Source organism: Podarcis muralis, chromosome 8, assembly GCF_964188315.1.
Source record: "Podarcis muralis chromosome 8, rPodMur119.hap1.1, whole genome shotgun sequence".
Lineage (NCBI taxonomy): Eukaryota > Metazoa > Chordata > Lepidosauria > Squamata > Lacertidae > Podarcis > Podarcis muralis.
The window spans coordinates 34,356,555-34,382,053 of NC_135662.1; the positions used below are offsets into that span (position 1 = coordinate 34,356,555).

General features: G+C 41.2%; 1 protein-coding gene across 18 annotated transcripts in view; it reads right to left on the minus strand.

Annotated features, from left to right (window-relative positions):
• The window catches only part of CSPP1 (centrosome and spindle pole associated protein 1), a 75,655-nt gene that overhangs the window by 27,295 nt on the left and 22,861 nt on the right, over positions 1–25,499 (minus strand). For 10 of the 18 annotated variants that reach the window (XR_003707575.2, XM_028736774.2, XM_028736770.2 and 7 more), the window contains 12 exons: positions 23,713–23,863; positions 22,750–22,846; positions 13,797–13,894; positions 12,701–12,724; positions 11,308–11,388; positions 8,770–8,871; positions 7,830–8,239; positions 6,104–6,174; positions 4,370–4,463; positions 3,246–3,303; positions 1,047–1,061; positions 13–203 (listed from right to left, as the gene is read on the minus strand). Coding sequence is in view for 17 of the 18 variants with exons in the window: in XM_028736774.2 (XP_028592607.2) it covers positions 13–203; positions 1,047–1,061; positions 3,246–3,303; positions 4,370–4,463; positions 6,104–6,174; positions 7,830–8,239; positions 8,770–8,871; positions 11,308–11,388; positions 12,701–12,724; positions 13,797–13,894; positions 22,750–22,846; positions 23,713–23,814 (1,343 nt within the window). In the remaining variant the exon portion in view is untranslated. The remainder of the gene's footprint in view (positions 1–12; positions 204–1,046; positions 1,062–3,245; positions 3,304–4,369; positions 4,464–6,103; positions 6,175–7,829; positions 8,240–8,769; positions 8,872–11,307; positions 11,389–12,700; positions 12,725–13,796; positions 13,895–22,749; positions 22,847–23,712; positions 23,864–25,499) is intronic. The other 8 variants (XM_028736781.2, XM_028736778.2, XM_028736777.2 and 5 more) reach the window with 8 other exon arrangements.

Genomic DNA, 25,499 nt, shown 5'->3' on the forward strand with positions numbered 1-25,499 from the left:
ACAGAAAGTCACCTGGGAGCCAACATTTCTCCAAGAGTAGTGGACAACCCTCTGTGGAACTCTTCATTCACAGGTGAGATAGGAGGTGCAGATATGGAGGTAGGTCCAGGGGTAGGAGTTTGAAATGCCGGTCTTGGTCTTTCTGGTGGTATTCTCTCCTCAGATATCCGTGGTGTTAATCCCAGTTCTTTCAGTCGGTTAGGCTATGGAAAAAAGTTGATTTATTATTTAGGTTATTAGGCTGCTCAAACTAGTTAAGTACTATGCACCATTTCAGAAAATAACGTTTTCCAAAAGCAATGCAGTGCTTTAAATGTCACATTTAAGAACCCACTGAAATTTTAGTATAAAATTATTTTTCGCAAAGTAACTGTCATGCTAAATGTTTAGTTGAACATGCTAGTAAAAAAGATAATTGATAATCAACACTTGTGTTAATCTTAGAAAATTTGGAAACAGCTATTTCAAAGAAGAAGCAACGTACTATAGCATTTAATCTAAAGGAGAAAAATATTGAAACATGCCCAATAAACATTTCTAAAAAACATTAGCCATTAAGAAACACCACCAAATTATGTTTTTATAGATATCCATTATATTAGACAAGATCTTATTAATGTTTGTTTGTTTTTTTTGCTTTTCATTTTAAAAACACCGCAATATAGCTTACTCTATAACTCTGCTAAATAAAAATGTTTATTGACGGTTGGAAGAGGATACAAAAGAAAAAGAGGTGGTACCATGCACTTAATTCAAAAAGCATGTAGGTTTCAAAACTATGCCACTAACTACTCCATGGTTTCCCCAACAGCTACTGTGTAACTTGTTACTGAGCACGTTGAAAACCTTACTCTGAAAACTAATGTAACATGGAAGGTCTCAGAGAGATTTGTGAAGATTGATTTCCTACTGAATTTCTGTATCACCGTGTTTATGGCCAGAAAAATGCTGATAGCTCTGGAACCCCACATGCCTGAAGTGGACACTATACACCCATCTAGGTAGAACAGTTGTTGACCAAAATAGCAATATGTTAAAATGTTTACCTTTTCTTCACTTAGCTGCAAGACAGTATATACAATATTGTTAGTACAACGCAAGTGTGGGCTACACCCAATTTCTAATTGCAAATGTTTCTGCCTGATACAAGGTGAGTTGTCTTGTGGAATGCCTTGTAGCATTCTTTGGTCAGAATCCAAGGGGGAATCCTAGCAGTTGTTTCCCTCTTTTGGCAAGTTTTTCAGACTGCTTTTTGGACCTAGATGAATCTGGAGACTGGGAAAGGGCACTGTCTTCAAGGGGCAGAAATAAAGGCCTAAGCACCCCCCCCCCCCGTATCCCTGCTGGATATCCAAGTATATAACTATTACTCTGTTTCTAACCAGGGACCTCTTGTATCATATGCCTGCACTTGTTCCTCTTAGCTAAAGCTCTACATATACTCCCATACTGAGATATGTTAATTCTCAGAAGTCAGAGGCACATTGAAATGTATTTATATTTTCCCCATGATCTCTTTTCTAGGGCTTAGCTCACATAGTTATACCAGAAGGAAAACTTTTAAAAGCAGCAGAATAATTTAAATAGATGGAAAGTACTCCCAACTTTCAGTCACCTAATACAATGTTGATGCTTATACCCCGCCCCAGTTATTCTTTTAACAAGGTATTTACTAGGTATTTACCTTTACTAGACCTTCTTTCATAGCCTCTTCTGAGGTTACATGTTCCACTGAGTGCTCTACCACAACAAATCCCCCAAAGCAATCATTGTGTGCAAAAATAGTTGGGTCCTCTGCCCCTTGTTCACATAGAAAATATGACTGACAGTACAGGACCTGTCCAGACACTGCCCCTTCCCTTAGAAAGACCCCTTGACCCTTATTTAACTCTTCATTAGCACTTGGCCCACAATCCAATTCCCTATCCAACACACCTGAAAGGTTTGTGGCTAGTTTTGCTGAGGTGGGGTTGCTTGGGGGGTTTTTTTATGGGGGGGGGGGAGACTAGCCTCCACTTCACAATGGCATTGAGGGCATCTGGGAGTGATGTAACACAGCATTGTCCAAAAAGTGCTGCACGCAGCAGTCACTAGTTGAGCATGAAAACCTCTGCTTCCCATCAGCTTCAGATACTAGGCTGTTCAGAAGCAGCTTCTTAGCTTAAGCAGGAACTATTTGGCAGGCCTTTATGTGGTTCGATAATTCTTGGATTATCAGCCTAGGAAAACCATAATATACTGAAATCCTACACAAGTGGAACAACTTCAGAAAGCCGTGAAAAGAGGCTCTGTGGACAGCAGGATTATTTTCACCAAGTCCTTAGACAGATTTACATAAGATGAGTATCTTTTGCCAAGAGACTGTGTCAACTTACCCTAAGAATGTTCAAGTGTCACAATAAGCCATAGTCTATGTCTTGCACTTGCACATTCCCCCCTCTCCACCTCCTTCATGGCCAGGAGAGGAACTTGGAAAGCTTTTTTTGTTTTGTTTTCCTTAAACAAAGTGGCTTATCATTTTGTCAAAAATAGGGATCAGGGCTGACCCAAACTAAAGTTAGTTTTAACAAGGCAACTTTCTAACTCATGGTTTGTAGTCAGCTTGTTTTGAAACTGATCATAGTTCATCGCAAAAAACGATTCCCTGCTTTGGATAAAATAACAAGCTGTGTTTAAGGGAAACCAATAGCAAAGACTCCAAAGTTACCTTTCCAGCTGCTTGTCAGGGGAAGGGGAAATGGGCAAGCCCAAGGCTCACTGTGGCATATGCACATCATGTTAAGTCATGATTTATTATGGCACAAATGCATCCAGTGTTGAGTACCTATAAACTTAACTCTCCTTGCTTACAAAGAGGCACTGCCATCTGGCTTTTGTTCCAGTCAGTTACTTGCGCCAAAACAAAGGCATTTCATTTTTATATCGAAGTCTAGGAAGCAACTTAAAGCGTCCTAAGGAGTCCTCAAATCACGTTTGCAATGTTGTACAACAGGTGCGGGGAACTGGATACCCATTCCCATGTACCTGGTTTTCCCCTTCTCAATTTTATCTTCACAACAGCCCTGTGAGGTAGGTCAGGCTGATAGACTGTGACTTGCCCAAGGTCAGCCAGTGAGCTTCATGGCCATGTGTGAAGTTGCTTTCAGGTTACAGTTCAACACTCTAACCACTGCACCACATTGACACAGATTCATCTTAAAACGATTAGCTAAACCTGAGAAGGCCTGAACATTAAAATTTCTCACCTTCTTCTCAGGGTCTACAACTCCAGATGCAGCAACTGGGAGCTCAAGCTCTTTTTCACTATCAAAGAAATACACACAAACACACACAGAAGATAAGGACAGAAATATTGTGCATAACATTTGTATCTCACACTTTCTCAAAGGAACAATGGGTGGCATACAATGGATCCTTTCACTTTATCATCGGAACAATCCTGAGAGTTAGGCTGACTTAAGAAGCAGAGTTTTAACCAAGGCCACTTAGTGAGTTTCATGCCCAAGCTGGGATTTGAACCCATGCTTCCCTGGTTCAAGCTGAACCACCCTCATCCAATGCACCCCGTATCTCTGGATCTCTCACAACAGAACAGTTAAAATAACTAATTTATGCTTTAATTTAATAATCTTTTCCTAATAGTCGAACATATAAGTTTTTGAAGAACCAATAGGAACTTGTTTCAGATTACATTGGTCTAGTGATTAGTCAACCATATCCCTCATTATATTTCCCATGTGGATTCATTCCTACTTTCCATTACGTATATGTGAAACAATCTTCAAGGGACACAAACTGAAATGAAGGGGGAGGAACCAAGGTTGAGGATTCTGTTCTGCCTCCCATTACAGTAGTACCTTGGGTTGCAGACGCTTCAGGTTACAGACTCCGCTAACCCAGAAATAGTACCTCGGGTTAAGAACTTTCCTTCAGGATGAGAACAGAAATCGCGTGGCAGCAGTGGGAGGCCCCATTAGCTAAAGTGGTACCTCAGGTTAAGAACAGTTTCAGGTTAAGAACGGACCTCCAGAACGAATTAAGTTATTAACCTGATGTACCACTGTACAACTAAGAGGTACCTTAAGCTTCTATACAGAGTTAGGTTTCCATAAGCAGAAATGACCAGACAAAAATCATCCCTGTTTCCTTATCCTTGCATTAATTACCATTCTGAAGATGCAATAGGACATGCTTTCAAGAGATAAGAAAGCAATCTGGGAGGAAAAATGAAACTTTTAAGATTTAAATATCAATACATTATCCCAAACTGTTAGTAATAAAAAGATTTTCCCTTCATATTTCTCACAAAGTTTTCAATACTTATCACTCATCAATTTGAATTATTGTTAGTTTAGTAGCTTCTGGTTACCGTCTCTTATTTCTTTGTTGCTCTGCAATTTGTTCCATCAGTTCTCGCCTATATTGCTCTTTTCTTCTCTGGATAAGCTCTCTGTCTTGACCACCTAAAAATGAAGATAGTAGCTAAAATACGTACAGGTTGCTCTTCTAGTATCATAGATACATAGATTCTGCTAAAATTGTGCCATAAACACAGCAGAACTCTATCACCTGCAACAATTCCACTACTCCTAAAATCACTACTTCCAAGGAAATGCATTTTCCAAACCTCTTTCCCCTGTTCTCCTACTTTGACAACAAAAATGAACTATAGATCTCTTCCTGCCTTGGGCACAATCCAGACTAAAGATGAATAAGCACAAATCCCACTGAACATCCTTGTGCCGAAGAATATTTTGCACTCTATAGTTTGCAACCAAGGCTAAAATCCTAATCACAGCTCAAACCATTTTCACATTAGTGTCAAAGTTGGAGAAACAGCTGAACAATTGTCAGAGTGAAGCAACTACAAAAGAATGCGGTCATGCCTTCACCGGGAGGCACGTAAGCTTGAGAGGAAAAAAACCATGAGATTTAATTGCAAATCTTCCATGTGGCTTAGCCCTTGAACTGTAATTCCAGGCAGAAGGCCTTCTTGGTAGTGGCACCCGTCCTGTGGAACGCCCTCCCATCAGATGTCAAGGAAATAAACAACTATCTGACTTTTAGAAGACATCTGAAGGCAGCCCTGTTTAGGGAAATTTTTAATGTTTGATGTTTTATCGTGTTTTTAATATTCTGTTGGGAACCACCCAAAGTGGCTGGGGAAACCCAGCCAGATAAATGGGTTATAAATAAAAAATAATAATTATTTATTATTATTATGCTATTAATAATTATTTATTATTTGTTATTTAATTATTTTGTTGGTGCTCCATTTCAGAAACAGCAATTTATTAAAGTGCTAGAACACAGCCATTTTTCTGCAGCTTTGTATTAAAATGTTTTCAGGACAGGAACAGGAGGGTGAAACATTTCTTCTAACGTTGCACTCTGGGGTTTTTACAATCTCTAACCTTTATAAGCTACAGCAGCCACGAAATTAAAAGATGCCTGCTTCTTGGGAGAAAAGCAATGAGAAACCTCCTAGACAGCATCTTAAAAATTAGAGACATCACCTTGCCAACAAAGGTCCGTATAGTAAAAGCTATGGTTTTCCCAGTAGTGATGTATGGAAGTGAAAGCTGGACCATAAAGGAGGCTGATCGCCGAAGAATTGATGCTTTTGAATTATGGTGCTGGAGGAGACTCTTGAGAGTCCCATGGACTGCAAAAAGATCAAACCTATCCATTCTGAAGGAAATCAGCCCTGAGTGCTCACTGGAAGGACAGATCGTGAAGCTGAGGCTCCAATACTTTGGCCACCTCATGAGAAGAGAAGACTCCCTGGAGAAGACCCTGATGTTGGGAAAGATGGAGGGCACAAGGAGAAGGGGACGACAGAGGACGAGATGGTTGGATAGTGCTCTCAAAGCTACCAGCATGAGTTTGACCAAACTGCGGGAGGCAGTGGAAGACAGAAGTGCCTGACGTGCTCTGGTCCATGGGGTCACGAAGAGTCGGAAACGACTAAACGACTAAACAACAACAACAAACACCTAAAATCCCAACAAAAGGTATAACATATTATGGCAGTTATCACAACACAACTTCCCCCGCTAGGTAGATTATACATACATACATACATACATACATACATACATACCAATGATTAGTCCTGTTGCATATGGGACACTGCCAGCAGCAGCTTGTGCTTGATCATTAGTGCCTTGGAATCTGACATGAGAAAGAAGTAGATAATAGGCCAATCAAAACAAACTACATTTAGTATGCAATCCTCCTGTCAAGAAACTCTAGTTCAGGGCAAGGCAAGTTGCCCCTAGCAACTCATTGGTTATCGAAAGAATCCAAACCTTAATTTAAATTTGCATCCCTAAGGATTGCAGATGGGTCAAAATAAGCAACTGCAAAGGTATCTAATGTGATTCCCAGGGCACATTACCCAACCATAAGGAGAAAATACAGTCGTACCTAGTTTTGCGGCTGGGATCTGTTCCACAGCCCCGAACGCTAGCTGAAAAGGATGCAGGGCAAAGGGCCGAGTCTGCGCACGCGCGCAGAGCGGTTTCCACTTCTGCACATGTGCGAAGCACGATTTAGTGTTTCTGTGCATGTGCGAGCAGCAAACCCAGAAGTAACTCATTCTGGTACTTCCGGGTTTGCTGCGGAGGTTCACCGGAATGGACGCTAGACAAGGCGGATGTTCACAGAGGGATTACTATATCAAAAAGGAATGCACATTAAAGTCATGTGCTTGTAACTGCTAAGCTGAATCATGGATTTAGGTGAAATCTCTTATATGATAGCCTCTGCATAACTCCTATGTATTTTTACTTTTTCAAACTAATATCTTTAGGCAATTTTGCTTCTGATCAAAGAGAAGAAATCACTCTTTTTAACCAATGGAACTGAATATACCATTTTAGAAAAGATGGAAAACTAATGAAAAGGTGAGGTGTTGGTAATTGCTAGAAAATGAGGTTTCTCACAGGTGTTTGCTGCAGGGTGGTAGGAATTTGGGGCCCTCATCTATGCTAAAACACTCTAAAGCTCTGGACATCCAGATAACAAAAATCCTGCCTTCTCAGAAAGTAATTGTGAACCGTTTTAAAAAAACAACACATTTCTTATAACTGAGATTTATGTCACTCTGACTACGTAACCCTCAGAGATAGTACAGTTGTCAGAGCTTATAGGAAAATGGCCAAGAATCAGAGTGAGATGAAGTCACAGAGGTGTGTGGATTCTAGGATTGATGTCCATTGCATATTTGTGTTCTCCCCTCCCTTTCAAAACTGCTGCACAGCTGCACCCAAGATAGAAATGCAGACTTAATATGGTAGAACATAATGCTCTACTCTAAATGCACAATCACATGCAGTAGTTGAACTGAAATGAAGTAATGGTATTACCACACCATATTCCACTGCCAGCCTTAGCTAAAAAAATGAAGTTTACAAACATCCTTCTTCTGGGCTGGAGGTGGTTTGTTTCACTCAATTAACATATGGATAGAGACAGAAAAGGGAGACGGCACTATTTCTGTAATTTGCCAAACAGTGTGTGCCTGTTTTGCACAATAAAGGAGAGGTGATGCTAAATGCATCATCAGCAGTCAGGTGTTGTTAAGGATATTAATAGCAGACTGAGGAGTTGCTATGAATGAGCACAAACAGGAACTGTTCTTTCAAGTCTGGTAACGGGTTACGGGGAGATTTTCAATAGGGCCACACCATTCTTTTTCTCTCCAGTACAATCCCAACAAAAATAGGACACCCTCATATTGGCTATTAGTTCTTATAAAAACCACAGAGTGACAGAAAGGTGTCATGTCTAGTTTGGCCCAGGAAGTGCCAGGAAGTTAAAGTTACCTTTGAGCATGAAAGACCCTCAGTGGCTTTTTGTCATAGTCGCTTTCATATCGAAATCTAGGGTCCATTTCATCGTCTATTTCAGGATCATGACCTTCATCAAACCTGTGATGCCTTCTAGAAAAGGTCTCAGGTTTGCTATCCAGTCTTTGGTGCTTTCTGTTGGAAATGTTCAATACTTCATCAAGTTGTTTGTGCAACAGGGTGTCCCCATGTCCGTCATTCTTTGGTTTGTGGTGTTGATCTACTGATTGTCTCTTGTCTGACAGCTCTTCAAAGGCATCTGTAGAAGTGCAAGCATCTTTCTTGAAGAATTCTTCATCTCTTATTGGTGGCTGTAATGCTGGGGTATGGAATGCTGGCTGGGATCTGGTGACAGCAATGCCTTTTTTGTTTGTGTCTGTGTCATGCTGTTAACACAAAAGACAAACATTTTTAAAGCTAAACACAAAGGAAGCCGTTAATCATTGCAATTTTAATAAGCCGTTTCAATGCCAACCCAGAAAAGCAAGCTTTAAATTAGGCTGCATAATGTTACTACCACTTATTAAATGGCAATATTGCAGTGCGTACTGTAGTGAATATCAGAATCGATGTTGTATTTTAACTGACTAAAATAAATACATAAACGCAAAGAAAGGAGGATGGAATGAGGGGCCACATCTTCACTGCAACTGGGTATTTTTATCCATCCCCCCCCCCCCCATTTTCATAGAGCTAAAAAGGGGAAAGAAGATAACAAGGGCAGTGTTAAGGGATGTGACACATGCAGCATCTTCCAAATAAAATCTTAATAAAAACAGGATTCATTTTATATTTCAACGAGCTATAAATGTTAGCCTGCCCATACCGTGCCATGCCCAGAATAATTCTAAATTTAAAGTCTAAATAATGGGTTTGTGAACAATGAAAGAGTCGAGAATCTCTGTCTGTGGTTTACCTCTGCGTGCTTCTTCCCTACTCTTCTTAACCTTTCATTCCAGTCTTCTCTTTCCCTGAGATACTGATTGTATTCTTTGTTTCTTTCAAGTCTTAACCTGTCCTAGAACAGATATTGGAAAGCGTATCGGATCTACAAAAGGTTTTAAACACCACAGACACAGGATGATAATAAAATGATGCTTCTTATACTGTTTACAACGTTTTATTAGTAGAGTAGTACATATGGAACTCTGGCTTGGAAAGAAGGTGTTGCAAAAGAACTTTGGCTTTTCATTAACGTTCCTCTTTTGTTTTTGTATTAGTTCGTGTTTCAAATATGCTAAACTTTGATATCTTCTAGCATGTAAACTTATGAGACTTCAATTTAAGCAAAGCCATAACTTCATTTTCTTTTTAAAAGTACCAAGAGATCAACAAAAATACTGAAACACAGTCAATGGTATGCTAATGCACACTGTACAACAATATTTGATTTTTGTATCTCACATTTTATTGTAAATAAGCTTACTGTTGATTTTATATCTTATGACTGGAAAATAAACAAGTAGGGCTTTTTGTTTTTGTTTTTTTAAAAAAAGCTTCCAAAAACATCTGAATCACAAGTGATCCTCCAACTAGAACCAAGGAATGTGATTTGGCATTAATACTGGAGAGTAATAAATTAAATAGTCTTTACTTTGTTTAGCCGTAAAGAAATAAAATCAATATGACTAAGAACCAGACTGAGGAATGCTTTCCCTAAAAAAGCTACACCTTGATCATTTCCTTTTAACTAGATTGGTAGTCCATTAGAGAAGGGACCTATCCTCTCATAATTTGTATTCATGATGCTACAGAAATAATAGTACAGACAGCTCCGAAATACAGTGGTACCTCTGGTTACGTACTTAATTCATTCCAGACATCCGTTCTTAACCTGAAGCACCACTTTAGCTAATGGAGCCTCCTGCTGCCGCCGCGCTGCTGGAGCACGACTTCTGTTCTCATCCTGAAGCAAAGTTCTTAACCTGAAGCACTATTTCTGGGTTAGCGGAGTCTGTAACCTGAAGCATATGTAACCTGAAGTGTATGTAACCCGAGGTACCACTGTACAGACAATTTGTTTGGGTGACATGCATATAACTAAATCTGCAAGGTGAAAATTAACCAGTTAATATGAAACAGTATGTGGAGTTTTCTTCCTTAGAGCAGGAGAATAAACTAGAGCTTCTATTTATGAGGAGTACCCAATATCTGGCATTCTCACCATCTGTTAAATGTCAAAAGGCCAAGTATCCAAGAGGAGTTTGTAGATGAGATATGGCATAAGACAATCCACAGAAACAATACTAATGAAGATAAATATTTTGCACAACATATGTACTACTATTTATCTCAATTTTCAGAGTGCTGGTGCTATAACCGCCAAAACAACACAATCTTAGGAGTAAGAGGGAGGTGCCAACAGGAACAGGGAGAGAACGCCCAAAATAGCTCAATAAGAACTGGGTGTATTCAGGAGCTACAGAATGGTGTTCAGAGGGAAAGACCGAAAACAAGGGTTTGGGGGGTGAGGAAATGGAACGGAGTGTCCTGAACAAGAGCACTCTGCAATGCAACATTTTGTCGCAAGTTCCACCTCTAAAAAAAGTTCCAATCCAACAGAGGCTCAAAAAAGATTTCATTTCTGGACTGAAATCAAGGCAGCATTCTAACTGATTTGAACGGTTGTACAGAACCAATAAGAGATCCACACACCAGGAGGGTGGGTAGGGATAGTGGAGGGGGCAAGGCATGGCAGCTAGTCTCGCGACACATCCATCCCACAACTGAAGCGCAGGGTGGTGGTAAGAAAGCATTTACTTCTCCCCCCCCCCCCATTTTTGTTCTTTTTAAAAAAATTGCTCCTACTTTTCTCTTTTAAGCCACTCCTCCTCCTGCATAGCCATCCCTTGGTTCCAACGTGAAGCAGAATTTGTTATGCCGGCTCCAGGCCAAAATACAGACAGGGCCCTATCCTGCAGCATCTCTGGACAAATGGCCTCCATCTTATCCCTTCCACGTGAATGCCCTGCTTCTGAGCCTAACTCTGGCTACCGCAACCAATCAGCTGCAGAAGCGCTACACCAGGCTTCCTCAAACTCGGCCCTCCAGATGTGTCTGGCCTACAACTCCCATGATCCCTAGCTAGCAGGATCAGTGGTCAGGGATGATGGGAATTGTAGTCTCAAAACATCTGGAGGGCAGAGTTTGATGAAGCCTACTCTACATCCACAAAGCTGTCCTCAGGTATAGTGGGGGCCTCCATTGTGAACTTGCCCCTCTGACAGTGAGGCACTTCCACTGCTTTCCTAATTCCAGTCAGCCAGCAGTTTTCAGGTTAGGGACTGCACTGAAAGTAAAGGGCTGTGCTTTCTCCAGCGGCATCAAACTAAAACCTTCTGCAGGTGGCCTGCTAAGGTACATCATACAAAAGCTTCAGTTTTCACAGGTGTGGAAATTCTATATATTAAGCTGCAAACACTATGCAATATTTACTGAGTTTTTGTGCACCTACCTTAGCAGACCTCCTGTCACCAATAGGAAGTGATAGTCCCTGAGTAAATGGGTCAACTTCACCAGATGTAAGGTATTTTTTCTGCACAAAAGAAAACCAATGACCATATGCATTGATCTGATATAGACGATGCCAAATAATTTAGTAAATATATATTTCAAAGTAGTTCAGCATTACTATGTATTATGCATTGTATCCAATGGTGCCACTTACAGTATTCAGTTTACAGTAAGATTTCCATCAGCAAAAGGGAAACCTCCCCACCTCTCCCCCCAATTCACCTCTCCTCTGTTATTCCATCCATGCCTAGGCCCTGAAATCAAATCTTGGGAAATTGCCCAAAATTACTTCCCTCCTTGTTCCACTGATGGAAGGCATACTGAGCAACACTGTTAGATACAATCTTTTAAATTAATCTCAAATCATTTCTATCACAGAGCCAATTTATACAACCCAATTCTTTCAGCAAAATACAGGGGTTGTTTTTTTTGCTTATTCTGAGAGCAGTAACCTAACTATGGGCCAATGCATCATCATGAAACTACCAAAACTGACTTGAGTAGTACTGTCCTACGATCCGTACTTATTGTGACCCAGTAGTTTATTATTCCACCACTCATTTTAATCTAAATTAGATAGTAAAAGCCTAAATCATGGTTATTTTATTGCGCACACAAGGAATCTGGTGAATAGAAATATAAAACATGCTACTGCATTTTTAAAAAATGCATCATTTGAAGCTCCAAACAGAAAATGCTGTATTTGTGTACAGCATTTTTATCTTAACTTTAAAAAGAGAAGTTAATAACAAGAAACACCATCAAGTTGAGTAACATGTAGCACAATCTTATGTAAGTTTCATCAGAAATAAGTCCCAGTATATAAAATGGGATTTGCTCTCCTGAAAGTGTGCAGAAGATTGCAGTTTCTTTTTTGCCTGTTCCTGGTCTACATGCCAATAACTATTATATGTTTCCATATTATTGGAATTTTTTTCCGCGTAGGCGGGTAAATCCAAGATAGAATTCCAATAAGGTATAATTGAATAATAAGGCTCTCTTTTTAAGAGCATTCCAAGATTAATCGTTTAAATTAGCTCAAACTGATGGTTCCATTGTACAGAGATTCCTCAATATTAGCATGCTCTGTAGCAAACATTCATTAAATTAAAGGTAATGAAGAGGACTATCAATTGAGCAGTGAAATCAAAGGAAAAGACAATGTGGAAAGATGACATTAATGGAAATTATGCATAATTATCTTGTGATGAGGCAGCTCACAGAGCACAGCAAAGCACAAAGACTGATTTTCACCCCAAAACTTTTCATTAGCAATTTACAACCAAGCACAATGTTATATTAATTTGAAGAGTAGCATGATGCAAGCACCCTACCTTCTTTTTTGTCTGTGAAATACCCTAAAAGTCAGGAAAACAGACTATTCATAAAGAACATCCTATCAAAATCCGTTTCATTGCAGTCTCACTCACCCTTCAGAGTGGCATGTGTGCATTTAAAAATATTTCAGAAAAGTAGTTTTTGATTCTTGAGCAGCAGATTCTGAACATATACATTTAAATGCTTCTGAAATATATTTATCTACTCTGCTGACCTTTAAATCTCTACTGAGAGTATATAATATATATAATCTGTATAAATTGGAGAAAACAATCACTGAATTTTCCCATCAGCCTTCATTTAGTAACCTCACATATATAATCTATCCTTTTTGCCTGCACTTTTTGACATTTGGCTCTCTGATCCCCTCTATGTTTCAGTGCACTGAAATTGTTCTTTTCAAAGCTTATGCTAAGAATCTAACTGCTTCGTTCTCCTTGACCTAGCACTTTTGGCATCAACAACCTGTCCTCCCAACTGCCTTTGCTTTCAAGGCATTGTCCTCTCCTGGCCCCACACAACTCCAGTTGCTTTTCAGCAACCCTTCTTCATCTTCCACCTTCCGCAGGTTTCAGTCCTCCAACCAGTCTACACACAATATATGTAGTATTTCTCAGCATGTTCTTTGTTTCGATGATGCTAGGTGTTTTGCATTTCCTTTTATAACAACTATTCCTACAATTACTTATGCTGCAGCACTGGCTGTGGTTCTCCCCACCCCCAAGCCCCCACCCAGTGACTGTGTGGTCCCCATCAGTGAAGTCTTCCATTTTTTAACCCCCTCCTCTTCTGCCAACACTACGTCATTCCCTTTGTCCAAGAGACAGCTTTGCCCTATTCATCAGACCACCTACTTTTCCTTCACCAAATCTCCTGAAAACCCTCTTCCACTAATCTATTCCAAGAGCTTCTTGTCATTTATGTTTTATACAGCACCTAGCGCAATGTTGGGACTAAATAATGTGCAACATAAGCTGCAGTAATAAATTCTAGAAATTAGTATATCTCCGGTTCTTAGCAAATGCCAGCTTAAATGTACTTTTCACTTTGCCAGCCAGCACCAGAAATTTAATCAAATATAAAGTCCTTTACCTGAGAAAGGTAACGCCTGTAGTCTTGTCGCAGCTCCTCCTTCAATTTGTGCTTTTTATTTTCATATTCTTCCCCGAGAGGCAAGCTTAAGCCATAATCTGCAAGTAAGCATTTCAGAACATAGGCATGAGCTACGCAAACAATGTGGATGTGCATGTGTTGCAGACTGGACACCAAGGACAGCATTCAAAGATAACAAATTTAAATTCTATGTAACAAAAGGACTTTTCACTGGTGATTAGGAACTTGTAATCCAAGTTCAGAGCACTGTGCTCTCAAGAAAACTCCAATTTAGCCTGGCCTTGTTAGGTGAAAAGAATTACCACCAATTATGGATGCAGGTGGCACTGTGGTCTAAAACCATTGAGCCTCTTCGGCTTGCCAATCGGCGGTTCAAATCCCCGCAACGGGGTGAGCTCCCGTTCCTCGGTCCCAGCTCCTGCCAACCTAGCAGTTCGAAAGCACGCCAAAAAGTGCAAGTAGATAAATAGGTACTGCTCCAGTGGGAAGGTAAATGGCGTTTCCGTGTGCTGCTCTGGTTTCACCAGAAGTGGCTTAGTCATGCTGGCCACATGACCCGGAAAAACTGTCTGCGGAAAAACGCCAGCTCCCTCAGCCTGTAAAGCGAGATGAGCGCCGCAACCCCAGAGTCGTCTGCGACTGGACTTAACTCTCAGGGGTCCTTTACCTTTACCACCAACTACAAGGCCTGTCCATTAATCAATACAAAGTACAGTATATATTGTTCAATGACACAAAATAATTTTGCCTAACATAAAAGGCAATTGTACACTTTGCTCCTCCCCAAACAGTGCCTTTAAGAGTTCTGACATATGACGCTTTTAAGAGTTCTGACATTTGCTGTCCCCTATTCCATAGCTGAACCCACAGTACAGTACATGTATCCCCTTCCTAATCTTATCTGCAAGCAGCTTCAGAAAGTTAAAGAAGGGGATGCGTTCTTATCCAAGGTGAAAAACCTGAGAAGATTATCTCTTGACAGGCACTTCTAAAAAAAATGTGACTAAGGTTGGCCACTCTAGCTGGATGATGAAAATAGCAACCTTGTGTATATTTGCGATATTATTTTTGAGTTACACTTAAAAGGGCAGTATTCAAATAAATTATACTCAAACACATTAACATTAATGAACCCAACTTGGTCATGCTCATTAATTTCAATGGGTTTACTCTGAGTGAAACTTAGTTGGATACTATCAGACTTATTTTTTAAGCCACATATGTGATTCTATTTCACAGTGCATATGCATCTGGCAGAACTCCCAAAGCATATCAATCAGAACATGTAAACCTAAAGCATTATTTGTCCTTTAAAAAATGCCAAAAGCAACTTTTCACATGGTTATGATGGATGCCTAATTCAAGGTTACCAGACGTCCCCCTTTCCCGGGGACAGTCCCCGGATTTACAAATCTGTCCCCATACAAAATCCATTAAAGTTGAAAAGTGTCCCAGGATTCATTGAAAAAAATCTGGTAACCTTAGCCTAATTCTCATTCATGGAGAATAAGGTTGTCAATGGCTACTGGCCACAATGTCTGTGCTCTGCCTCCATGGTCAGAGGCAGTATGCTCCTGAATACCAGTTGCTGGAAACCGCAGGAGGGGAGAGTGCTCTTGTGCTAGGGTCCTGCTTGAGAATTTCCCATAGACATCTGCTTGGCCGCTATGAGAACTGGATTACAGAACTAGACAGACCATTGGCCTGATCCAGTAGGCTCTTCTTATGTTCTTACGTTTTCCCCTTTCAAAGTCACTAAAGAAATCTTGGAGTTGTGAAGCAATGGAAGCTGGCCACAAAAAGCAGTGAAAGAGGAGTGATTAAAGCTACCTCGGATTAAACTATGTAAATTTCAATTGCTTTTTTTTTTTTTTTTAGAAGCAGTGAAACTCAGAACAGTATATTTATCTGGAAGGAAAGTGAGGGTTGATACTCTATTTCGAAAGAAAATGATCTCCAAACGGAATGAAACAATTTATTAGATCAATGTATGCCGATCTAACTGTATCCATTTAAAAAACACACCTTACGATAACATTCCAAGGAACCAAAGAGCAGTATTACTTTAAAGAAAAAATTAGCTGAGCTAATCACTGAGATACCGTATTTTTCGCTCTATAACACGCACCAGACCATAACACGCACGTAGTTTTTAGAGGAGGAAAACAAGAAAAAAAATATTCTAAACAAAACAGTGGATGTATGATTTTTGTGGTTCATGCTGTGGCCACAGACATGTGATCTGACGGTGAGTTTGGGGTAGCCCAATGCAAAAATCCTGAGGATCCATGTGGATCCATGCTAAAGTCGCCCTAAAGTCGCAGGGGCGCTGGGGGAGTGAACAGGAAGCAGGAGGAGGAGAACAATCCCTCTCACACACAGACACACACACACACACACACACACAGAGTATCAATCCTAAAGTCGCAGGAGAGGCAGGGGCGCTGGGAGTGGGAAGCAAGAGAAGGAGAATGATCCCCCCCCCTCTCTCTCACACACACACACACAGTATCAATCCTAAAGTTGCAGGAGAGCGCAGGGGCGCTGGGAGAGTGAAGGGGAAGCAAGAGGAGAACGATGCCTCACACACACACAGACACACACACACACAGACACACACACACACACACACAGAGTATCAATCCTAAAGTCGCAGGAGAGCGCAGGGGCGCTGGGAGTGGGAAGCAAGAGAAGGAGAACGATCCCCCCCCCTCTCTCTCACACACACACAGTATCAATCCTAAAGTCGCAGGAGAGTGCAGGGGCGCTGGGAGAGTGAAGGGGAAGCAAGAGGAGAACGATGCCTCACACACACACAGACACACACACACACACACACACACACAGAGTATCAATCCTAAAGTCGCAGGAGAGCGCAGGGGCGCTGGGAGTGGGAAGCAAGAGAAGGAGAACGATCCCCCCCCCTCTCTCTCACACACACACAGTATCAATCCTAAAGTCGCAGGAGAGCGCAGGGGCGCTGGGAGAGTGAAGGGGAAGCAAGAGGAGAATGATGCCTCACACACACACAGACACACACACACACACGCACACACACACACAGTATCAATCCTAAAGTTGCAGGAGAGCGCAGGGGCGCTGGGAGAGTGAAGGGGAAGCAAGAGGAGAACGATGCCTCACACACACACAGACACACACACAGACACACACACACACACACACACAGAGTATCAATCCTAAAGTCGCAGGAGAGCGCAGGGGCGCTGGGAGTGGGAAGCAAGAGAAGGAGAACGATCCCCCCCCTCTCTCTCTCACACACACAGTATCAATCCTAAAGTCGCAGGAGAGCGCAGGGGCGCTGGGAGAGTGAAGGGGAAGCAAGAGGAGAACGATGCCTCACACACACACAGACACACACACACACACACACACACACACAGAGTATCAATCCTAAAGTCGCAGGAGAGCGCAGGGGCGCTGGGAGTGGGAAGCAAGAGAAGGAGAACGATCCCCCCCCCTCTCTCACACACACACACAGTATCAATCCTAAAGTCGCAGGAGAGCGCAGGGGCGCTGGGAGAGTGAAGGGGAAGCAAGAGGAGAATGATGCCTCACACACACACAGACACACACACACACACGCACACACACACACAGTATCAATCCTAAAGTCGCAGGAGAGGCAGGGGCGCTGGGAGAGTGAAGGGGAAGCAAGAGGAGAATGATGCCTCACACACACACACAGACACACACAGACACACACAGACACACACACACAGAGTATCAATCCTAAAGTCGAGGAGAGCGCAGGGGCGCTGGGAGTGGGAAGCAAGAGAAGGAGAACGATCCCCCCCCCCTCTCTCACACACACACACAGTATCAATCCTAAAGTCGCAGGAGAGCGCAGGGGCGCTGGGAGAGTGAAGGGGAAGCAAGAGGAGAATGATGCCTCACACACACACAGACACACACACACACACACACACACACACACACACAGAGTATCAATCCTAAAGTCGCAGGAGAGGCAGGGGCGCTGGGAGTGGGAAGCAAGAGAAGGAGAACGATCCCCCCCCCTCTCTCTCTCTCTCACACACACACAGTATCAATCCTAAAGTCGCAGGAGAGCGCAGGGGCGCTGGGAGAGTGAAGGGGAAGCAAGAGGAGAACGATGCCTCACACACACACACACACACACACACACACACACAATCAATCCTAAAGTCGCAGGGGCGCTGGAAGTAGCAGGGGCGCTGGGAGAGTGAAGGGGAAGCAAGAGAAGGAGAACGATGCCTCACACACAGAGAGACACACAAAGTATCACTCCTAAAGTCGCAGGAGAGCGCTGGGGCGCTGTGAGAGTGAACAGGAAGGAGGAGGAGGAGAACGATAGCTCAAGCACACACACACACACACACACACACACACACACAGCCCCTACAGTGGCTGATCCAAAATCGGACAGCAAAAAAACTGCAGGCAGGGACACGGGGTTGTTTTAAAGCAACCAGCCCCGATCTGCTTCTCTCCCTCCTCCCGGCTAGGCTGGCTGAAAAGCTTTGCTGCTACTTAGCAGCTCAGTGGAGAAGAGAGAGGGACATAGAGCACGGGGTTGTTTTAAAGCAACCAACCCCGCTCTGCTTCTCTCCCTCCTGCCCGGCTCGGCTCGCTGACAGGAGCCGCTTACACCCGCTTTGCAGTTTCAAAGAGAGCCACGGACTGCTCACAACTGCAGCGGATTCCCCTGCCATCTGTAGGCATTCGCTCCATAACACGCACAGACATTTCCCCTTACTTTCCAGGAGGAAAAAACGGCGTGTTATAGAGCGAAAAATACGGTAATTCCGAAAGAGTGAACTATGTAGTTGTCTCAAAGTCAGTTCATGTTTCAAAACTGGTATATGCAGAGTATTTTCAAAGGCTGAAACCTTTAGATATATATAATTTTAAACATGTTTTGTCATCAAAGTTCGAGTTCAGGGATGGAGATCCTATAGTTCTCCATATGTTGTTGGACTACAGCCCCCATAATCCTCAACCATTAGCCATGGTGGCTGGAGACAGCAATATATGGAAGGCCAAAAAGTTCCCCCATCTCTAGTCTGGTTCATGGAAACTGTGCAACTGAGGGCACATGACAATGCACTTCAGGGCAACAATTTAACTTTTGCACCTCATAATGCACATTATACTGTGGTAACAAAAATGGCCGCATCCTCTGCATGAGTTTGTTGTTTGTGACATCATAGGACTATTTCAACCAAAGCTAACCTTATAACAGATCATTGCAGCTGACAGAAAGGCAGAGAGATATGTACAACGGCAAGACTGTAGAATAAATATTTAGCTAACTGCAGCTGGGAACAATCTTGACTAGTAAGTAGCATCACATGTAGTACCTAGTTTACATTGTCAGCTAAAGCCCTGCATTAGTCAGTAGAATATGCTAGTTGCTTTTTTCTCTCTAATATAGGTTGTTGAAGTGTGGCATAAAAGTGTTAACATCCGCTAAACGGAATTCCCAATGACAGAGGTGGTTTATCATTAGATACCAACTGCTAAAACAAACAGAAGAAGGACATCACCATCATGTCCAGCTTGTGAGATTCTCATAGGCACCCAGCTGGCCACTGACAGAAAATACAACACAGAGCTAGACAACCATTAGTCTGATCCAGCCATCCCAAGCTAGTGCCCTCCAGAACTATAGGACTAAAACTTCCATCAGCTGTAGCCAGAATGTATCTTATATCCTAACATACAACAGCTTAAAGATGAAAAAATAAATACAGAAGACATACATTTTTTGGTGCTGTCATGGTGTTTCCTCAGTGGCCTCTGAGAGTGAGCAACACTTAATTGTTATTTTAAGGTCATTTATAGTGATGTCATTTAACCTACTGTCAGATTACTGTCAACATATTGGCACATAAGTCTAAACTTGAACATTTACAGTAAAAGTGTACCACCAGATTAAGCGCTATTTCTCAGACTTCTAAGCTTACCCATAAAATCTATTAGTCTTTCAAAAGTGGAAAAAATAGGACCAGCTTGCACTAAATTTAATTCCAAACGGCTGAGTCATAGGGAGATTTTTACAGACAGGAAGAAGTGAGCAAGATAACTTTTCTGGCTTTTATAGCAAATGCAGCTATGTGGCAGAAGAATTTCATCATAACAAATGACAATGCTGGAGAAACTAAGATATTACCATTCTACTTCAACCAAGGAGCCTTTTTGCAGCAGAGAGGATTTTCTCCTGCAGGAAGGAAAAGCAGCTTAGGAGGGTGGGGAGTGTCAGCAGGAAAATGGGTTAAGCAAACCCTCCTACCACCAGTCAATATTGTCAATATTTAATGTAAGATTTCATTTTCTGGCAAATCTCTCTTTCTACTTTCTTTGGCTGATATTAATGGCTCTCATTTCAAGAGAGGGAAGTCAGGATGGATATCAGATTGTAGTGTTAGTTAGAACCATTGGATAACTCATTGGTTCCTTAGATTAATAATAAATTTTTATTGTTTTTCAATTACACCACCTTTTGCACCTTAAAGTCCTTGCAGTTGGTTTGTTCTGCAGTTTGTGATCTCATCTCTTTTAGCATGCACCTGTACTTTACTCCAATTAAGCTCTAGTTAACAGGAGAACCTCTGCTTCTTAATGGCGGTGGTTTACACTCAGCGCCTTCCTGACCCCTGTATTCCATGCCAGAGCAAGAGTCAGGTACCAAGATGAACTGCAAGTGAAGCCCATTCCCCGTCCCTGGGGGGAATTTGCAAGGATGATTACCCTCAATCATCCTTGGGTTTTTTCCTTCGCCAACGATCTCCCGCTGTTGTGGGGGCTGCCTCCATTAAGGCAGAGCAGACCCGGAAACAGGTTCCTTAGCTTAATTTCTCCATCTGAAAGGGCATTGTCTGCTATGGTCTGAATCCAGAATTCCATGTATTTATAGTAGCCACTTTTCAGCAAGCGTGAAGATACTTTTATTCTAGATGTATATCTCAGGGTTCATGTCTCTCAATTTCTTAGTAGCAGAAGTATCCTTTATCTGTAACTTTTAACTTCCAAACATACACAATATATTGTGTTTTGCCCAAACATTCCTACAAAGTAGGTCAGTGTCTTATTCATTTGGTCAGATGAAGAACTGGCACCCAAAGAGTGACTTGCCAAAAGCCGCACAAAGCAAGTCCGTGCCAGAATCAATATTTGAACAGAAAGCTGCCGAATCCACATCTTTAGCCACCAAGTGTCAGTGGCTCATGTTACCTGTTTGCTACATGACACACATATTCGAGTTACGTATCTAGCTATTGGATGTCATTGATCAGACCATCTTGTAGCCTTGTCTTGGATAGACAGTGGAGACAGCTTCAAGGCCCAAAGACTTAGAAGGGGATTCTCACAGTCATAATCAGCTGTAGGGCTTTATCTGCAAACTTTAAACAAAATATTATCTATATGATTAAGGGGACCTAAAGTTAATTACTAAGTACCGTTTACACTGTTTTTTTTTGTAGAAAAATAGGTGCTAGTATACACCATGAAGTGCCGGTACAGTAACTGCCACGCTTTTTAGCAACAACAAAAAGAGATGCCGGTACTGCGTGCCCTTGAGTACCCCCTAACCATTTGTTTAAAGAGCTTCAGTCTGCCTTTTGAGTGACAGGGCTTGTCAAGCAAAAGAGAATGTATAATGCCAGCCTCAGTATTGATCTAAGGTACTACTGCTGTTATAACTTGCAGACAGGACATGTTTTCCTCAGTTAGCGTGCTGGTACTTCTACTATCTGAATTTGAAAACCCAATTGCTTTGATATGAAGCAACATGGCTCTTACTTTGCTTTCTGAAAGAATGAACGCAGAACTTAACTAAAGGTCTACCTTCCTCACCTAAACAAAGGGTCTGTGATTTCAGTTTCTAATTACTTCAGCACCCATTTCCATGGACATTTATATAGCAAGCTCAAATGTCATTACCAAGGCGGAGGGGGGGGGGACCTTGATCACAGATGGAAGCCACAAAAAATAGCAGCATGACAGCATGTATGAGAATAAATTAAATTTAAGCAGCATAGAACTACACGCTGAGAGAGACGAAAGGTGTTGCTAAGCAACGATAAACTTGCTGCAAGAACCCTCTGTAGGAGGTATCTCTCCCTAAGCCCAAAATGAAAAAGGAATTGGTGCATATGCGGATGGAAATTGCAGAGGCAAAACAAGCAGACAGTAAGCTACTGAGAAAAAGAGACACCTGAAAATGCAGAGGCTGGGAAATGCAATATAGGTAGCTAGAATATTTATATATTTTAAAGAAAGCAATGTAATGCACATGAAAGAGGCAGTGCCAATGAAAAGTACAATCTTTCTAATTTAAAGAACTTAATGCTGCGAAAGAAGACTATAAAAACAACTCCATTTCAAAGATATTAAAAGCTGTATATCCTCCACTTCGTATGTACCTCTAAGTATTTACTGAAGGCAAAGAGTATATTCTGACTGTATTTTATCCATTGAGCAAGGAATCTCAGCTATTGCAGTTTATGAAAAGAATGGCAACCAAGGTAAGAAGGCAGGCCAAAATACTTTAGCGTGACTATGCAAGGGACACCCAAAGACCTGCCATTACAACTAAATGCAACTGTGCTTCATAGCACAGTATCAGTAAAGCCATATTGCCTCAGAAACTGTATCTCTCCAAAAACACAACCCAGCTGCACAGGAATCCCTCTGTGTCAAGAAAAGATATTATTAGCTCTGCTGCAGTTTCTTATTATGAGTATATAGTACCATGTGCATAGTTCTCTTTCCCTGCTTCACATTGGTGGAAAGGACCACCACTTATATACATTTGACTTTGAGTAGTTAGGTGTGGGATTACATTAGGAAATAAAGTGACAGTAAATACAGTAATATTCTCTCTTAATGTAATACAATAAGCGTTTTTTTAAAATAAAATTGCAAATACCGTGTATACTAGTCTGTTGACTATTTGGTGGAATGTTTTCTTTAGCCATGGCTATTAACATTTTGCTGGTCTCAGAAAGCTTCTCTGCACTTTTGTTCTGAAAAGGGGGGGAAAGCACAAGGCAGACAGAATTAACATGCTGTCACTATAATAACATTATAGTAGTACCTTAGTTCTCAAACTTAATCCATTCCAGAAGTCCGTTCCAAAACCAAGGCACGCTTTCCCATAGAAAATAATGCAAAATCGATGAATCCATTCCAGACTTTTAAAAACAACCCCTAAACAGCACTTTAACGTGATTTTTACTATCTAGCAAGACCATTGATCCATAAAATGAAAGCAATAAACATTGTACTGTAGTCAGACAATCAATCAATCAATCAATCAATCAGTAGCTGAACTGGGTTCCACACAGTCACAAAAACAAAACAAAAAAGCCACAAAAACAAAAACGCAAAATAAATAGCAAAAACAGACAGACCTCAGCGTAACACTCAAAACGGAAGTGTGGCACTCAAATCGGAAGCGTAACACTCAAAATGGAGCATGTTCGGCTTCTGAAAAAACTTCGCAAACCAGAACACTTACTTCTGGGTTTGCATTTTTGGGCTCCAAGTTGTTTTAGTACCAAGGTGTTTGAGAAGCAAGGTACCAGTTCAGGGATGTGGCACCTGTGGCCCTAGACTATAACGCACCATCCATGACTGTTGGCCATGCCAGCTGAGGTTGATGGGAGTCAAAGTCCAATAACATCTGGAGAGCCAGAGGTTTGACAACCTTGTTTTAGTTTGTAGGTTGCATTGCAATGCAACAGAGGGACTTCAGAATTTCCCTAGCATTTTCTAAAGAGGGGTTGCCACTGGTGAAAACACTATATTCCAGACTCGTTTACATACAGGAGCACAGTCATAATATTCTTCATCCATTTTTAAAAAATAAAGTACTGTATCAATTTCCTACCTGCATTTCCATGTAAGGCGGATCATTGTCAAGCTTTGCTTTGTCTTGTGCCAACTTTGCTTTTTGTTCTTCAAGAAACTGGTCTAGGTCCTCAGGCATCATTTTTTCAATTTTGGAAGTGATATAGGGTTATTGATCCATCAGATGCAACCTTCAACAACAGAAATTCATTTTTCTAAGAACTACTTTATTAAGAACTTTGAATTACTCAGAGTTCGTCAGAAACGTGCAAATGAGACAGGAAAAAAATACAACCTCTTTTTTATTATCTATTCTTTTCAAGATCTTACAAGCAAACCACACATGTGGTTTCTGAATAGTCAACGGGACAAGCTGACAAGAGGCCTGCCCAAACAAGATTGCTTAAAACAAAACCACACTGAAGTGTGGCAAGCAGAAGATCTTAACAGCAGCCCAGCACAATCATTTTTCCAGGCACTCCAAAACTATAATCCAGAGGCAGTATAAGCAAGGATATCCTTTACCATTATTTCCCTCATTGATGGAGGTACCAACTAGCTTCTAACCCTTCCTTCTGCTTGCCATCACATACACTAGAGTAATTATTTTTAACAATACACATCTAGCATCGTGCATCATTATTGAGCTTCTAATTCACTATGTTCAAATTATTCCAACAATTACATGTGGAAATTGGCAGTTACACATTCCCATCTGTACCATGATTTATAATTCCACAGGCGTTTATAACATTTAGGTTGGCTCAATAAAGGCACTGCCTTAATATATATTGTGGAGTTTTCCCTTATGGCACAACAGTTAACCTTGGCCTGTTTGTTTTTTTGTAACATGGGAAAAAACCCAAATTTAGCCAGAATCCTAAACTAGAGGGAAAGGATTTTATAGCACCTGAAGATGGTATTTTATTATTAAAGGAAGAATTCCCTCCAGCCACTGGGTAAAGCTACCCAATTTGCGTTTTGTTGACTTTTTCACCTAGCACAGCAGCTATATTTTATCTCTACCAATTTTTATATAATGACTGCATTTTTATTATTATTCTCTACCTACCAGAGGAACCTGTGTGTTTCACCAAAGGATGGAGGCAAAACTAAGCAGCAAGGGGTGGTTGTGCATTTGCAGAAATGGAGACTCAATCATTATGTGTTTTCTCCTTCCCAGAAGGCCTGGGTTGAAACCTGATACATGCAAAACACCTGAAAGGGTCTCCTTTGAATGTTTGCTACCTCCTCCCACATTTAAGACTCTATCAGGTGCAAACAAAGATGGCTTGAATAACAGCCTTTCCCCCTCTCCTTTTTTTCATAATCTAGCCAGTGGAAGAATTCTGGGGAACTTGAAAGTTTACACACTTTTGTGACATTATGGTTGGCCTAATAAAGGTAGTGCCTTAATATGTAGCTTTGAACAGCAAAAATGGCCCACTCTTCCATGAGATTGCACAGAATCATGAGCATATTGGTTTAGAAGAAATAACAAACACAGCTGAAAAAATGGATATTCTTAAATTGATGGAAGTGTTTGTTGTCATAAATATACAATACTAATTAAACAGCAACCCACACGTACATATTAACTTGATTACTCATGTGATAGCTTTGCTACATGAAAAAGTGCACACAGAATATGTACCACAGGTAATAACTATGTCTTTACCACTTACCGTACTCTCTCACATGAAGTCAATATGCAGGAAGTTCAAATAATAATAATTGCATTCTAGGATAATTCAATTACAATCCTCCTGATACAGAACAATCAATGCTAAAAATAAGTTCCCTTTTGGAGTCCTCTAAATCCTTAAT